Below are 16,228 nucleotides of genomic sequence, written 5' to 3'. Positions count from 1 at the left end.
GAGTACAAAACAGCTGGTCGTGAGAAAACTTCTGTGTCAGGCACTGATAACATTCCTACTGACTTAATTTACACATAGTAAATAATTGTGTCGTTTATGGTACAAGGTCTGAAAAGACTATTAATCAAATGGTCTAATCTGTATACTGCAGGCCATTACATGCAGTATCTTTGGGTGTAAACCATTTCCCACTTTCTAGTCCAAATTTATTCCTGGCTAGTTTATTCTTCTTTTGTGGTAACATTGTCACTACTAGCAGCTCTGTTTTGTTCTTACAGGGAGATAGGTGGGGAGTTGTTGTTTGGATTGATTTTTTTTTTTCATTCTGTACACGATTATCGCAGTCTGATATTGCTGCTATATATGGTCTCACCTGTCTTGGATGCCACTATTGTTTTTTGTCTGTAATTAGTGAGGACATTCTTTATGAAATACATTTTTGCTAGGATAGCATTTCTTTCTTTTAAATGGCTGCACTGTATTGGTGGCTGGCCGATGGTCCTTCTGTCAAAATCTGAAATGCTCAGACTTCATTGCTCAGCTATGGCAGATGATGCAGCCTGTGATCAGTGCAGATGTTTGTAATGGTCCCAGTCCAGGTTTAAGAGAGAGATTCAATTCAAAATTGACAGTACAGCAATGAAATTTAGATGCACTACAAACCTGAACTGCCATTTATATCAGATGGAAGATGGGGATGCGGGCCTTCAGTATTCTGCCCAGTCTTCAGCTGTTACTCTAGAAGGGTATGGATCTTAACTCTTGACTGCCAAAGCTATGTGCTAGCTATCTGAAGATACCTCAAAAGGCAGCAGCTGCCCCTTTCATAGTACAGTCAGTGAACTGTAAGTGAGTTGTTCAGTTGAGTTGCTCTCTGCTCTAATTAAGGTCTCCACTGTGTGTTGTGAGACCCTAGGTGCCTACTATACATGGGAGCTTAAACACAGATGTCTTGATCTCAAACTAATTTGTGGTGTTGGACTCATATATTAGTAGAAGTTGATGCAAAATAACTTTGAAGAGATCATCCAAAATACATATTTTTTATTATTTAACTAATCCCCCACTTTTATTCATAGGTCATACAGTTCTTCTTGTATGATCTGTGATTATTCTTGATACCAATTCTTATTTTTTAGGACTGTCAGCAGTAAGCCACGCGAGTGTGGCCTACTTTCTTTGCTGAGGTCTTTTCAAAGACACCAAGTAAGATTAATTCCCAAGTTTGTCCCTATGGAAATCCCCTGGTAACCTCATTCCAGACTGTTAGTTCAACTTCAAATGCAGATCTTCTTTGACTTTGTTAGCTAGTTCTTTGCCCTATTTACTGTTCTTACAGAAAAATCCTGGGTTGCTTTGGTAACTAATAGGTCCTTCGCTGGCACCAGAACCAACACTTCCATTTTTGTGTTTGTTTAGATATACTATACAGCCTTTTCCTAAGGAAAGTTTTCTTAGGAAGTTACCAAGTTCTGCTAGCACAAGTTATATGTTTATCATTTATTTTCACATAGTTAATTACTTTTCTCTTCAAAAGCTGTTCTGAAGGCTTGCATGGTAGTATAGGAGGACTAATGAGCCTGTAGCTGTTTGTGTCTGCATCCTTCACAGGTTTAGCAATAACATTAATTGTTCTTTATATTTTCTGATAGTTTCCCACGTGAGTAAATATGTAAAGGCATATGTAAATATGTGGGGAGTGAATTTTCAGATACATCCTTTTTATGTAGCAAACAGTGAAGTTTCACAAACATTTCTAATCTGTTGCTCCCAGAAGAGCTGATCCTGCATTTTGCCCTCCCTAGCAGCATGTTCTGTTTTACCAGCAGAAGTCGTCATAAAACTGCACAGCAAATCTGATCAAGGAACTGATTCAAATTAAAAATACTAAGCTTTTGGCTGACTTTCTCAGTCTGGTCCACTGTGTGTGGATATATTTTGTGTCAAAGGCAAGAAGAACTACCTAGGGACAGAATGAGACTTCTTTTGGTGGCAGGGCCACTTATTGTTGTAAAGGCCTTATGGAACTCCAGTGGTAATTTCATGGTATATTTTAGTCTAGGTTATTACAACTTTTTAAGCATTTCACAAAATAAGGAATAATCTTTGCTGTATTATTTAGAATAAACTTTTCCCTTTGGGTTTATTATGTACATGAATAAAATGCTGTTTGTCAGCTGTAGAGAAGTTACTGTGAGGAACTCTTAGAAAATCTCAGGTACTTAAAATTAGTTTGGTCTTCAATGATACGTAGCATTTGGTGTTTAAATATATTACTGTCTGTGATTGATGCAGATGGATTGCACAAAATCAGGCTAAACTACAGTGAAGATTCAGCTGATGGCAGTAAACTGAATGAAGATGAATTAATAGATTTTTCGGAAGACCAAGATAACCAGGTAAAGTATTTAGCAATTTTATCTGGGAAAGGCAGACTGTTGTGTTTCATTTTCAATGGGTAGTTTAAAAGCTTTTATATACATTGTAAATGTGCATTATCTAAAGCTAATTAATTTTACAAATGTCAAATCCAAAGCACTGTTTACCTTACAAAATTTAGAAACTAGCAAACAGGAGAGGATAGAACATATGTTCATTAAACTGTTCAACAAGAAACTGCTGTTCTGATCCTGCATTTCATGTTGTGTGAGTCCTGTGCATTATGACAATATTATCCAATGATTTTATTGTAAACTCTGAAAGTCAGCAACGCTCTCTAATCTCCCCAACCCCCATATTTACCTAGTAGACCCGAGAGCAAGTTACTCTGATTTAAGCTACATTTTTTTGGTGTAAACAGATGGATTTATAAGTAGGTGTTAACTCTTCTGTTGCATTTAGTCATTGTTTTTCCTAGTCACATTTAAACAATGTGGGTTTATAATCAAGTGGTGTTCTTCAAGTTCAAGAGTTTTAGATTGCAGAGATGTGGGAAGTCTGTGATCATTCGTTGTCCTTCATTGAGTCACTTCTGAGTATAAGAGCGTGATCTCATAGCCCTGTTGCTTCTGCAGTGGAAGTTCAGTGTGAGCAAGTTAGAAGTTAAACAGTTGCTCTTCTTAATTGGTCTTCCTGTGTTCATTGTTCTGGGTATATAAGTCTAAGTTGTCTGAAACAAAGAATCAAAGGCTTTCAAATGTACAGTCCAGAATTTATCTGTTCTTCACCTTTGAGTCCAGACAAAGCAGTTATTTTGCAAAATCTGCAGCTATTTGTGATGTCTTCCAAATAGGGTGTGTGTGTGTCTATGTGCACAACGTAAAAACAGTCACTTTTTGTTGAAACCTATCTGTGCTTTCAGACTCAATCCACCTGCTGTCATGTCACTTGTCCAAATAAATAGTCTTTGATTCTATCCTAATGAAGTGCCTTTCTGTACTTGGTAGCAGAAAGCAGTGAAGAAAGCTCATGGTCACCTGTGTTCTTTGAGGGGAGGAAAAGATGCCAAGTTCCTCGCTTGCAGTGTAGCTTAGAACTTGGCTCAGGAGGAAGCTGTTACTGATATCTTCTAGAACACACAAAGCAAGTATAGAAATGGTAGACCATGACAGGCTGAGTGTACTTTCATGTCTGCCAAAAATGATGTTGAGGCTGCAGCAGAAGCAGGTGTATTAGGTATCGTGTAGAAGACATGATAAAATCTTAATGGTGTAACAGGAGGATTTTAGTCATAGGATCCTGTGTACAGGATCCTGTATGATTTGTACACAAGTGCTCAAATCATGCTGATTTCTTGGTTCCTCTTTTTGGAAAGCATATCTTTCCCTGTAATGCAGTGGTCTGGGGTAGTAATAGCTAACTCCATAGCCGGGTGAGAAATCATGGATCACTGGTTTCCTTTTAGGTACAAGAACGTAGTGTTCTCATTGATGAATCTTCCATATCCTTCATAGCAATCATTACTGAAATCAAAAGGTTAAAGAATATTCCCAGGTTTGTGGTGTATCAGTTTTTGCAATATGTAAAATCATGTCAATTTGCCTTTAGATTTCCCTTGCTCAAAGAACCAAGTTGGTGGATTCTGGACTAAGGATCAAGCTTTCCTCCTGAGTTTATTGCAGATTTTGCAGATACTGTCTCGTTTCCTATGCTGAATAAGTTTCTAGTAATCAGTAGGAAGAGACAATACAATTTGGATTTTAACCTGCAGGGAGATGCACCTCTTTTAGGCCAGAAACACTTAAAAAAAAAAAAAAAAAAAAAAAAAAAAAATCATGTTTTTTTGTTTCATTTGTGTGTTTGTTTTTTTTTTTTTTTTTCTAGTTTCAGTGGTCATTAAATATAACAGCACCATTCACTCCATGTCTTTCCAGCGTGGATTTGAGAAACAGTGTGAGACTAAAAGTTGTTAATACAAGCAGTGAATGGTTGTAAATGAAAAAAAAGTTAACACTTCTTTATTAAACTTGATGTTGTTGGTCTTGAATAAAAACAGAAAGTATAGCAATAATTCCTCTTGCATCTGTTTAAAAATGTGAACTTCTAAACACCTGTAAACATATTGCTTTTGTAGGAAGACAGTAGTGATGATGGTGGCCTTTTAGATGATAACTGTAATTCAGAAATGGGACAGTGGCACCTGAAGCCTACTATCTGCAAACAGTAAGTAGTGAAACAGTTGAAATTGATATTAATACAGTTTGGGAAATGAAAATTTCATGGGAGTGTATGAAATTTTAAGACAGTAATTGTGGGAAATGCTCATACATTTTCTTCAAACAGTTTAGCCTGTGTATTTGTGTTTGAGGGAGCCTTCTATATTCTGTAGTACCATCATCTTCAGTAATCAGAAAATATAGCAAATGAAACTACTGGTAAAATAATACCTTGTTGGTTTCTGTTAAGCCTATGTACTTCTTCAAGTGACAGAAGATTATTTCTTCAAATAAGGCTGTATGTTCATATCTTGTGCTTAGATTCCTACAGAAAGAAGGTTGCAGAAGCACGTTTAAATGTATCCTTTTATATTAAAAGGCAGAATAATTTCTTCAAATTAAATATGTAGTTAAGTTAATACTAAATGAAACCTTTGTGGTCAGTCAAATTATTACAGGAAAATGGGATCGTTTTTAACTGCTTCCATGCCTGATTTAAATGTATTTGAGTTGTTGTTTTTATTGTCTCTCCCTGTTTCTTGGTTAATCTTCTTTTCTCTAATGAGAATGCTTCACAGCATTGAGTTCAATTACAGGGTCTTTCATCTACTTTTTTCATAACCTGTTTTTCATTTGAAATATCTTTAAGATGTTTTTGGATTTTGGAAACACAATTGATTCATTAATGAACACTGACAGCAGTTGCCTGCATTTTGATGTGACCAGAAGTGTTATTCCAAGTCCAGAAATATTGTCATTAATATTGTTGTGTTCAGAGTTTTCTTTATATTTTACCACATTTTGTTTATCCATTCTCACATTTTTTCTGAATGTAATGCTTACTAGAAAGGTAATGGTTTTCATAAGTGGTTTTTCTTACAGTGCGGGATAATAAAATTACGTATTTATACATTATATGAAATATGTAGGTAGTATCCTTGATGCATTGTCATGAAGGTGTAAAAATCCATCTGTACTGTGAGATTTAGAAATATTTGGTAGTGCTATGGACTTGTAATTATAGCTTAAATTTTTCTCATGCTGATGATAGATTATCTGTTTGTAATACTTCTCTCTAGTCGTTATTTTAATCTGAATATGAAACTTCATAAAATCTTTGACACAGGTATCAAAAATCATTAAGGGCACTTGAAACTATGATAACAATGAAGTATTAAAATTATTTCTGTATGAGAAAGGAAATTCAATTCTACTCCTCCCTTCCAAAACAAATAATAAAAAAAAAAAGTACTGGATTGTGTGTTTTGAGAATATTGCTTATTTAAATAATATCTCTCTTTCAATCAAAAATAAAAACAAGTATAAATTAAAGCAATCATTGTTCAAGTAATAATATGCTTGTACCTCAAAAGTTGCATACATGTACGTTAATTTACACATACAAACCAAACCTATTTATAAATTCATGCATATAATTAGTCTGAATTTGCTAGTTTCCAGTTACAAAGAACATCTTGTGTGAATGCATGTGTGTATTATTATTAGGGGAAAAAAGGTAGAGCTTTGTGATAAGTAGTCTGTATCTTATTTGTCCCTTAAGGTACACCTTATATCTTAACAATGCTGAGATTCTGAACCCTGGAATGAGTTGGCTCCAGTGGATAAATCCAGCTGTTGCCTATAAGGCAGCTGATATAATTATATATAATTGTTACATTTATAGTTTCTGCTAAGACTGTAGCCTCTAGATTGAATGATAGATTTCAGATTCAGCAGTTGGGACCACTTCTTGAACATACAAAATCTAGTGTATTTTTAGGTGCTGTGGACTGCCCTATCTGTCCTCCAGATGTTTCTCCAGGAGGACGTTTGTGGGTTCTGTGCCTTACTTTCCAGTCTCTTGCAGGTGTCCCAGATACCTTGTGCATCTAAAGTAGCACTAGACACCTGGGGGGCTTTTAGGGTAACTAGATTTTGCCTGTAACAAATGGTTTCAGTCTGAGAGAATGCACTTAGAAACTATAGTACTGGAGTTCTCTGTACTGAGTGTGTGGTTAAATTTAAAGATAACTTTGTATTTAGCTATCCCAGTTAGGGGATTATAGCAGCACTGGTAAAAATGTTATAGTACTGATCTACTTTTGTTCAAGGTCATCCCACAAATCGCTAGCTTTGTAATGTATTTTCTAAGCTGTTGTAAAAGACTCTGTACTTTAAAAGTGTGTTCTCTTACAGGCCCTGCATTTTGCTTATGGACTCCCTGAGAGGCCCTTCACGGTCAAATGTTGTGAAAACACTAAGGGAGTAAGTTTCATAACTGTAATTTTTGCAAAATTCTGCAAGTAAAAAACAAAGTTTTAATTTTCATGGTCTTTTATCATAGATATTTAGAAGTAGAATGGGAAGTCAGGAAGGGCAATAAAAGAAGCTTTTCCAAAGAAGTCATGAAAGGTTCCAACCCAAAAGTGCCACAACAGAACAACTTCAGTGATTGTGGAGTGTACATACTACAGTATGTGGAGAGCTTTTTTGAGGTATGTATACCTACTTGTGTAACTATTTGTTTTGTCTCCTGCAGCGATCAAGTATGTGCTGCAATTATAAAAGGCTCTTTTAGCTTTTACAGCTATTTATTAGATGATGCATTAGAAACAAATTTATATGTTCTCATAGATAATAATGAATACTTCCTGGAAAATAAACTAATGGCCAATATTTTAATATCTGGTACACATGTGTACCAGATACCAGAAGCCATGGAATTTTCTGAGAAATTACTGAGAAAAGCTTTGTGTTGTTACAGTGCATGGCCTTTAAAATTACCCAGTAAGAGTTCAAATTTGAGTTCAAAATCTAAACCAGAGACGTGGTACTATAAAAGCTTGTTCTTTTTCCCCTAAGAAATGTGACTGTGAATAAATTCATTAATACAACACAGCTAATTTAGGCTTCTTAAGCTTTCATTATAACATGTAAGTAAAATCATTATAGCTAGAAGCCAAATCTTAATTCCATTGAAGAAAATAGTTGAATTTTTATTTCCTTTAACTGTCTTGGCCTTCAAGTTAAAGCTCCTTTCAGAAGGGGAGGATGGAACACCCTCAGGTCTGGGTTGGGAGGAGAAATGGTAAATTGAGATGGGGTGTAGACTCTGTTTACAGTCTAGAGTGCTTTAGAGCACTGTTGATGAGCTGTCCTGTGACTACCCATCTCCCGAGAAAGCTGGTGATTCCTTCTCCATTGCTCAACCCTCACCTCGTTCATTCCTTATGTGATAGCAGCAAGGCTTTAGAAGAGTGTATTCATGCAAAATGAAGGCCAAACATTCAACGTGCCTTAAAACACTTTTTATTAATTAATTAGCTTTTGCTTTTCAGAGCTTAGAACCATCCTAGAGAGCTTTTTGTTCTGTACGTGGGGGACTGTGGAACCAGCCACGTTCTAAGGACCTTACCCCTTGGTTCTTGCCAAGTGCCTGCAGAATTATGGCAGGCTGGATCCCCTCGTCTTGGCCAGCCCCACAGCTTTGCCTGCCAGGGAGCAGGAGTGGGACGTAGATGTGTCTGGTAGAAAATCACAGGGTATTCTCAGAGGTGACGCTAGTGGGAAAGTAAAACTTGGGCTAGCGGCACAGTACTAAAATATCTCACAGCTATTGAGCTAATCCATTGCAGCTGCTAATGTGTCTGAAAGATGCTACCAAGTCTCAGTTGTCCTGGCAGCTGTACCAGCTGACCTGGAGAGTTGGTTAGTTGGATGGGTAGGGGCTATACAGTCACATCTTCTGCTTTATGGGTTTATTTCAAGCGTCTTCTTTTAATAATAAGCATTAAAGCCATGACGTGTAGGTCTTTTTAAAACCAAGGCTCGCTTGACGAGGTATCTGGCGTAACAGCACGGCGGGTGCCTGCTGGGCCCCATCGGCTCGGCCACCGGAGGGCGCCTGGGGCCGTGGCCGGGCTGCCGCCATGGCCGCCCCTGGCTGTCCCTGTGGTGATGGGCAGGCAGGAGGGGCTCGCTGAGAGAAAGCGCCGTGCCGCAAGCTGTGCTGGTGGGTCGGGGCGCAGTGGTTGTGCCTCACCGCAGCTCTCCTGCTAGTTCTCCGGGTAAGTGACCTCTGGCAGGAAAACGGGAGGTAAGCACACAGAAAGGGCCGGCAGGCAGCCAGGTGCTCTTCACAGGCCCCGCTTTTAAGAGTGGAATGTAAAGCTCAATTTCCTGATTTGTTGTGGTCCCACAGGTATTTAGAAGAACCGGACTAGAGCTCATTAGGAATCTGGTCTTGATTCTAGCCACCCTTTTTTTCCAAAAGAAAAGAAAACAAAAAACCCTGTATCTTGTATCTATTTATCTTTTACCTCTTAATTAGTACGATGTCTATCACACAAATTAATTCAAATAGTTTGCCTACACAATACAGTAGTCTGAGTAGATTATTTGGACGCTCCACCAGAACTGTGGTGTGGATGTGTGATATTCATAGCAAAGCTTGATCAATTTGACATTAATTCTACATGTACAAAAGATATAAACAGTAGAAATTTTGTTTCACGCTGAGGGATGAGCCAGGGAAGAATGCACGTTTTCCACTACAATTCTCCCCAGTCTTTTACGTTATAACTCCCTACTGTCCAAATCAACTTTCTTTTCAGAATCCCATTCTGAGTTTTGAGCTACCAATGAACTTAACAGACTGGTTTCCACGTCCAAGAATGAAAACCAAAAGAGAAGAAATACGAAAAATAATCCTGAAGCTGCAGGAACAGCAGAGCAAAGACAAGAAGGGACAAAAAGACGCAACTTCAGCAGAAAGATCTTTGCAGGAAAAAACAGAACAACTTATCAACAGTGGCTCAGACTGAATGTTGTATCTGTTGCATGTTAGCTCCACAATCAAAACTGAAATATACATTTTGTCTGCCCAGACTAAAGATTTGGCGTATTCTCTGCTCAAAGTTACTTGGAAATGTTCAATGCCTGTATAAATGTGTGTCATAAAAAGATTTAATTCCCACAAAGATGTGTATTAAGTAAGCAAGTCTGTACATATGTTAATGAGGCCAACTTTTTCAGCATTTGTAATTACTTTTTTTCCACTTGGTAGGGAGCTTTTGTTATGTATTTCTGTTAATAGAACTTAAATAGCAACTTCTAAACATAAAGCAAATAAAGAAAATATTTATAGGATAAAATGGTTAACTTTTTCTTTTTCAGTAAAGCTGTAATGTTACAGGCTTAAGTAACACATAGGGAATGATTTGGTAGTAAGATACTTAATTCATATTTTGACCCTATTTAGTTGCCCTTTACAAGATTATTCTGCTTGCGCTACAAACAATAATATGGGTAAGTGTCTCAGTGTACCATGGCCTCAGAGAGGGTGATTCCCATCCTCACAGTATCTAAGTGTAGGCAGTGTAATAGTTAATAGGACTGCTTCAGATTTGGGGTTTTAAAAGATATGCATTGCAATTAAAATTCCACACTTGCTTTAGTGGGACGGGCTAGAGAAAGGAGGAGAATGCTCTTTGACCAGAGATTACTATTCAAGCAGTATTATAAAAGTGGTTTCAATGAAGTGATCTTGAGTGATACTATTAAATCATATTTTGTGGATCCCAATTGTTGTACAGGTGTATTTTGAGACTTTCTTCATTATAAAATTGTATTTTGGTAAGTGTACTTGGAATAGCAGATTGCCCACATTACATTTTCTATGTTACAATTCTGAATGTTACATTCATATGTGCTTTATCTAAGTAATGAACATTTAAAAAAAGTGTATGATTACTATTTTTTGTAATATCCATGCAAAAAAAAAAAGAAAAAAACCAACAAAATATCAGTGTTCATTGCTTGCTTGTTTGTTCTTGGCTTTAGGTAGCATCAGACTAATGCTGGGATTTGTTTGGGTATTTCCAATATATTTTGATTTTTAAAATAGTTTAAAATGCCATTGTTGCTTACAGTGCAAGCATCCTTGTTAGAAAGGCTTTGGTATTCAAATGAGGAAAATAAGAAATGTTTTTTGCAAGGATATATATATCCAGTCCACTGCTAGTATGGATATCTTTGAAGGGATCCAGAAGCTGTCTCTCCCTGGGAGGAAGTCTCTCAGGGGACCAAGGGGATTTTCTGTCCCTCCTTGCAGACGGTATTTTCTTGCCTGTTTTTTTCTACTGGGACTGTAATTTGTCATTCCCTTCTCGAGAAGAAGCAGCAGAGACTTCCTTAGCTGAACTTTGTGTCCCCCAAGATCAGTTTTTATACAGAAGATCAAGCATACTTGAAGACCCAGTACTTCAGGCTCTCTGTGAGTTTGCATTCTCACTAAACCCTGAAAACATGGCTGTTAAGGGCGTTGCTGCCAGAAAAGCTATTGCTGTGAGACTCTGTTTAAAAGTAGGGTCACTGACCAAAACAGAGTGATTGCACAAAGAGCAACACAGCCATGGGCTGCTAACCTGCACAGGTAACCCACGGGATTTAGGGGATTTGTTCATTCCCTCATCTCTTTCTTGTGCAGACCCTGTGCCTCATGGAGAGTATGTAAGCACCGTACGTCTCTTGCAGATGGGCCGATGCCTAGAGAGGTTTTTTGTTGAAGTATGTGGGGGCAATCTTCTGGTTTACAAATTAAATATGTAAGGCACGCGCTTAGGAGTTGTTTCCTCCATGGCATTAGTCCAGTATTCTTGCCATTGTTGCAGAAAATAAGTGATAAAGTAGCTTCAGATTGTTTTCCTGCAGCGTCTTGTATCTGGTTTCAGTGCAACTAACATATTGGAATAGTAGTTTTTACAAATGCAAGTAAATCAGTGATGGCTTGTAGAGAGGAAAGGAAAATAAGTTCTTGGAAATACAGAAACCATTGCAAATAGAATGTGTTTCTTCTCAGTTAGTTATTTTTCCCAATGATATGTTCTAATTATATGGAGTATATCCAAATTTGATCAATATAATTGTTTTCCTTTTTCTAACGCTTGTGATGCAGGTTCATAATTTGATGATGTAGAACTATTTGGTTCTCTTGCTAGGAATGGCCTGGTGCTTTCTCCTTTTCCTTCCTCTATCCTGTCCTCCCCTTCTTCTTCCCTTCCCTTTTTCAAAGCTGTGAAGAAAGTGTTTGATTTATTATCATTTAATGTTAAAGGTCTTGAGATCTTCAGTCATATACAGCAAGCTAATATACATGTTAAATATAGGAAACTTATTTTTTTAATAAAATTTGATGTTAATAGAAAAACACAGGATTAAGAATGAGTTATTTTAAAATGTTACTACTTTGGTTATAAAAGTTCACTACTACATGTACTTACTAATTATTCGTTCTCACCGTAGTGGTCAGCTACAGTACAGCTTTGCAACTGAACAACGAATTTTACTGGTGGCTTTTCTGAATAAAATGTAATAAATCAATGGAAGTTAGTGGGGTGGAGGCTAGATATTTATATTTAATAATTATATGAAGATACATGCTCTCTGAAGAAACTGTAAGTTGCTTATTCCTTTATAAGATTTAAGATTGCAAATACTTTGAGTAGCATGACTGTGTTCTGCAGCGTAAGGTATCAGATGGCTGCCTAATTAAATGGATCTCTTTGTATTGTTTTTCAGGTTGGCTAGAATAACAGTTCAGAGTCCTTTTAAAAGTTTTAGATTACATAGTATAAAAAATGCATGTACTTCTGGTGCACATTTGCAGGATAGCTGCAAAAGTAGAAGAGACATCTAAGTAGTCCCTTGTGACATTCCTTTTTTTTTCTTGCTGAAGCACACCCTTTAATGAACAGACTCGAGCAGAGGAACTGTTCAGTTGGTTTTTGAGGTTGCATTGCGCTCTTGTCTTGGAGGAATCTATTTTCCAAAATATTCAGCAAAAAGTTGAAAAAAAAAAACAAAAACAAAAACACAACTTTACCATGATTAGAAAACCATGCAGTTGATATTTATTTTTAATTTATGAATGTATGTACCATGTAGCAAGCATGTGAAAGAACTGCGCCAGCTTCCCTAGTTTAAGATCCACTATATTTTATTTCTCAGATTTTTTGATTAAAACATTTTCAGTCACTGGTTAAAACCTTGCACTGACATCCTTGAATTGTACTTACTCAGTACTCCTAAAGAACCTCTGTAGTCTGTACCGGGATTCCCAAAGGTGTACTCCATCTCCCTGAATCTTTTGACTCTTGCCATCTACTTCTACAAATCAAAGGGGAACTTATGTTACAAGGTACAACTTTGAAACAATACCAATGAGGTAACAGCCATATTACTTGTCTTTTGCCACTGTGTTTTGTATTTTATAACTAAACCATTTCTGCTTAACGCAAGTTAAGTCTGTTGGGAGAAAGATGTGGTGAAAGGTGTTCTGTGGGATCCAGTCTGGTTAGTGAGGATAAAATCTGCAAAACAATTATGTTGTGGTTTGCTGTAGTTTTCTGACAGGCTAGGTTTTACTTGCTTTTGGCAGATTTGCATGTGGACCCATGCAGACCTGTGGCTACAAAGGGAAACTTGGTAATGTACACCATGCCTGCAGGATGCTTTATTTGCTTATGTGAGTAATTGCAAGCCCTAACCTAGATTCAAAGAGCTGACCTGTTTCTTTGCTAGGCCTTTTTGTTCTTATCTTTTTTTCCTCTTGTGTTGGGCTCATAATTGATGTTGCCAGAGGAAAGTAAACAGTGCTCTTTGTGATGTATGATGCTTAAAATATATATGAACTGTGCTTTCGTATGAATATATATGAGCAGAAAGCTATGTGGATTTAGTATCCAAATTCTGGTAAACATGGGATTTACCATGTTTACATGGTAAGTAAAGAGACTTGCATTGCTTGCATCTTACATTTTCTTCACCCCTCCTTATTTTGCTGGGGTTTGTGATTAAATTCTGTTCTCAGTTATTTGGGGTGTGACTTTACCCACAACCAGTATATACAAAAATACTAGAATAAACCAAAATAGGTATATAATGTTAAATGATTCAGCAGTGGGAAGAGAGAGAATGATTACTTTTTTTTTTTTTTTTTTTTTTTTTTTGTAACAAGATTTATGTGTATCGGGGGGGGGGAAACAGCTTTTCCAGGTAAATGGTTTATTTTAATGGAATAATCAAATCCACATACTATATGCGCTCAGATGTAGATGATATTTGCAAATTCCAACTTGTGGACAGATGCTCTTTTATTGTAAGCTGACTGAAAATCTTGAAGGTTAAGGGGAGCCAGACCAGTTTGTTGCAGCTGAGTATCTGTTCTCATGCAATCTGTGAGGAGGCTGCCTGAGGGAAAACCATCCTGCTTAGGCCAATTCGAGCTTAACTGTGTTGAGAGTCTGTTTCAGAGTCATTCTACATTTAGAATCTGTACTTTCATGCAGAGATTAAAAAACATTCGATTTCCCCAGTGGTTTAACTTGTATAAAAAATAGATAAATTTTACTAATACCACCTCTCTTTAACTGTATTTCTGCCTTTGGAAACTTGGTTTACTTATGCACATATACTGATGTCAACTAAATACATACACAAAATATAACTAAATACCACTAAAAGTACTGATGACAACTCACAACAGTAGCTAGTAGACTGTTACACAAACTTCTATCCCCATTGTCCTCCAATTAAAACTGCTTTAATTTAAGCTCTGTGACAGTGCCTGTTTAGCATCAGGTTTGTTCTTCCTAACTAATGCTTTGGGAGAAAGAACATTGTGCATCCCTCATTTTTTTTTGCATGTATGCAAAAAGCAGTGAGTGCAGTGGTAGCCTGGATAGAGACACCAGCAAGTTTCGGACCAAAACCACAATACTCATTGTAGGAGTATTGTTTCAGGAAATAATTGGGAATTTAAGCTCTAGGATGTCTGCTATTTATGCAACAGGCTGAAAAAGAGCAGAATACTTAATTTATCTCTAGAGAACTTCATATTTTATCACTTCAGTCCTGGAAATTTGGTTCATGCTATACAACAATAATAAGCCAGATAGTGTGTGGGTTCTGCAACACAGGAAATTTAGATAGGCTAGCCCCAGAAAAACACTGCTGAAAACACAATGTGTTTTAACATAAGTCGTGCTGGAATGCAAACAAATGGAGTATGTTTCTCATTTAAATGTTACTTGGTTAAACTGCTTCGTAAACAGTATTGTAATAATATCTGTCAGTGTTACGCAAGGGCAATAAAAGGCCGTGAGAAGTCGTACAGCTCTGTCCTATCCTACAAGACAACTGAAATTTCTAGACTTTAAACAAAATTTGCATCGACTTCTTCCACTGCAGATAAATATCCAAGCTCCAGAATCAAGAATGCATATTTCACAAATGTCTGGATTAACGCGTTGCATGTATTTGTATAGATGGTTTGTGATGATGATGATTGATCAGAAAGTGATACATTATGATTTTTATTTTTTAGTCATGCTTTTGTTCTGTAAAGGCAATGTTCCCTGAATTAATGTATTAATACTTTATATTTTTTTAAGATTTTGCTACACCTTATTGTACAGTCATTTTGTGAGCTTTTCATGCTACTGCCAATTATTCTAATACTTCTTACACAGTTAAGGAATTTGGATGCAATCTAGTCAGTCTGATTTCAATATCCAACTTGTAGCCCTGTGTCTGAATTGTCTCTCTAAAGCAAGCAAGTTAGTTCTCTGATTTCAAGGAGGTGCCATTTTTTATAAAGATATTGTCTCATTCAAATGATTTTATTTAGACACAATTTTTCAGGCCAGTTAGGAGCTGATTAATATAAATTAAAATAAATTAATCCCCAAAGCCTTGAATGTAAAATTACATCTAGTTTGACATTCATTTTATCACACAAAATAAATGAGTAACGTTTGTTACTTAAGTTAAAGGATGAACCTTTATCTTGGCCACAGTCGCTAGACGTCATTATTTCCATTTTGCAAATTGAGTGCTGAAGTTCAGGGAAAGAGGTGAAAAGCATTTTAGTTTAACCGAGCTGAGCTCCATGCACTGAACTGCTGAGATTCACACTCCAGCTACTCTCACTTATGGGTGTTGAAAAGTAAGCTTAAAACGATGTTTACTGTTTACTTAGCTGCTTGAAGAGAGAGAATTTCGTGGCGAGGAAGACTGTTTGCCTAGATTTAAGTTTTCTTGACCTGAGATTATCAGCAGTCAGCGCTGAAGTGAGTGTTTAACTCTGCTTTCCAATATTTGGTCTGATCTTTACACAGGTGAGTTCTTTCTATGGTGCTTTGAATGAGCTGTCAATTGCTTGCATTATTTTTGCAGATACTCTTGCAACTCTGACCATAAGCATCTCAACTTGGGCACCTGACAATAAGAATATAGCTGATGACCACTGGAAAATGCTCTCAAGTAACTTGCTGAGTATCAGATAATTTTCCTATAGCAATGGGTCACGCGTTCATGTCTGAAAGAGAACATTTAGTTATTTCAATTAGATTTTATTTATTTTTTCCTTATCATACCTCCTCATGGAACAACAGAATCACACAGCTCACAGTTGCCTTCAGCGTGAAATTTTCAGTTCCCTAAACACTGGACTTGGCATCCACTGAGAGAAGCAGTATCTGGAGGAGAACATGACTCGCATGTACAAATTTCTGTCATCACAAGTGGACTAAAGTAGGATTCCTTGGACAATTTAATTTGTGGATGTTACCCAC

The 16,228-nt window shown here is 36.9% G+C and overlaps 1 protein-coding gene across 5 annotated transcripts in view; it reads left to right on the top strand.

Annotated features, from left to right (window-relative positions):
• The window catches only part of SENP6 (SUMO specific peptidase 6), an 81,625-nt gene extending 69,831 nt beyond the window's left edge, over positions 1 to 11,794 (top strand). For all 5 annotated transcript variants that reach the window (XM_082756666.1, XM_082756668.1, XM_082756667.1 and 2 more), the window contains 5 exons: positions 2,296 to 2,399; positions 4,514 to 4,602; positions 6,792 to 6,860; positions 6,940 to 7,090; positions 9,209 to 11,794. In XM_082756666.1, the coding sequence (XP_082612792.1) occupies positions 2,296 to 2,399; positions 4,514 to 4,602; positions 6,792 to 6,860; positions 6,940 to 7,090; positions 9,209 to 9,418 (623 nt within the window). In that variant the 3' untranslated portion in view covers positions 9,419 to 11,794. The remainder of the gene's footprint in view (positions 1 to 2,295; positions 2,400 to 4,513; positions 4,603 to 6,791; positions 6,861 to 6,939; positions 7,091 to 9,208) is intronic.
• The last annotated feature ends 4,434 nt before the right edge of the window (positions 11,795 to 16,228 follow it).

This window comes from Aythya marila, assembly GCF_965140915.1.
Source record: "Aythya marila genome assembly, chromosome: 3".
Taxonomy (NCBI): Eukaryota; Metazoa; Chordata; class Aves; order Anseriformes; family Anatidae; genus Aythya; species Aythya marila.
This window is presented reverse-complemented; position numbering and strand designations above follow the sequence as displayed.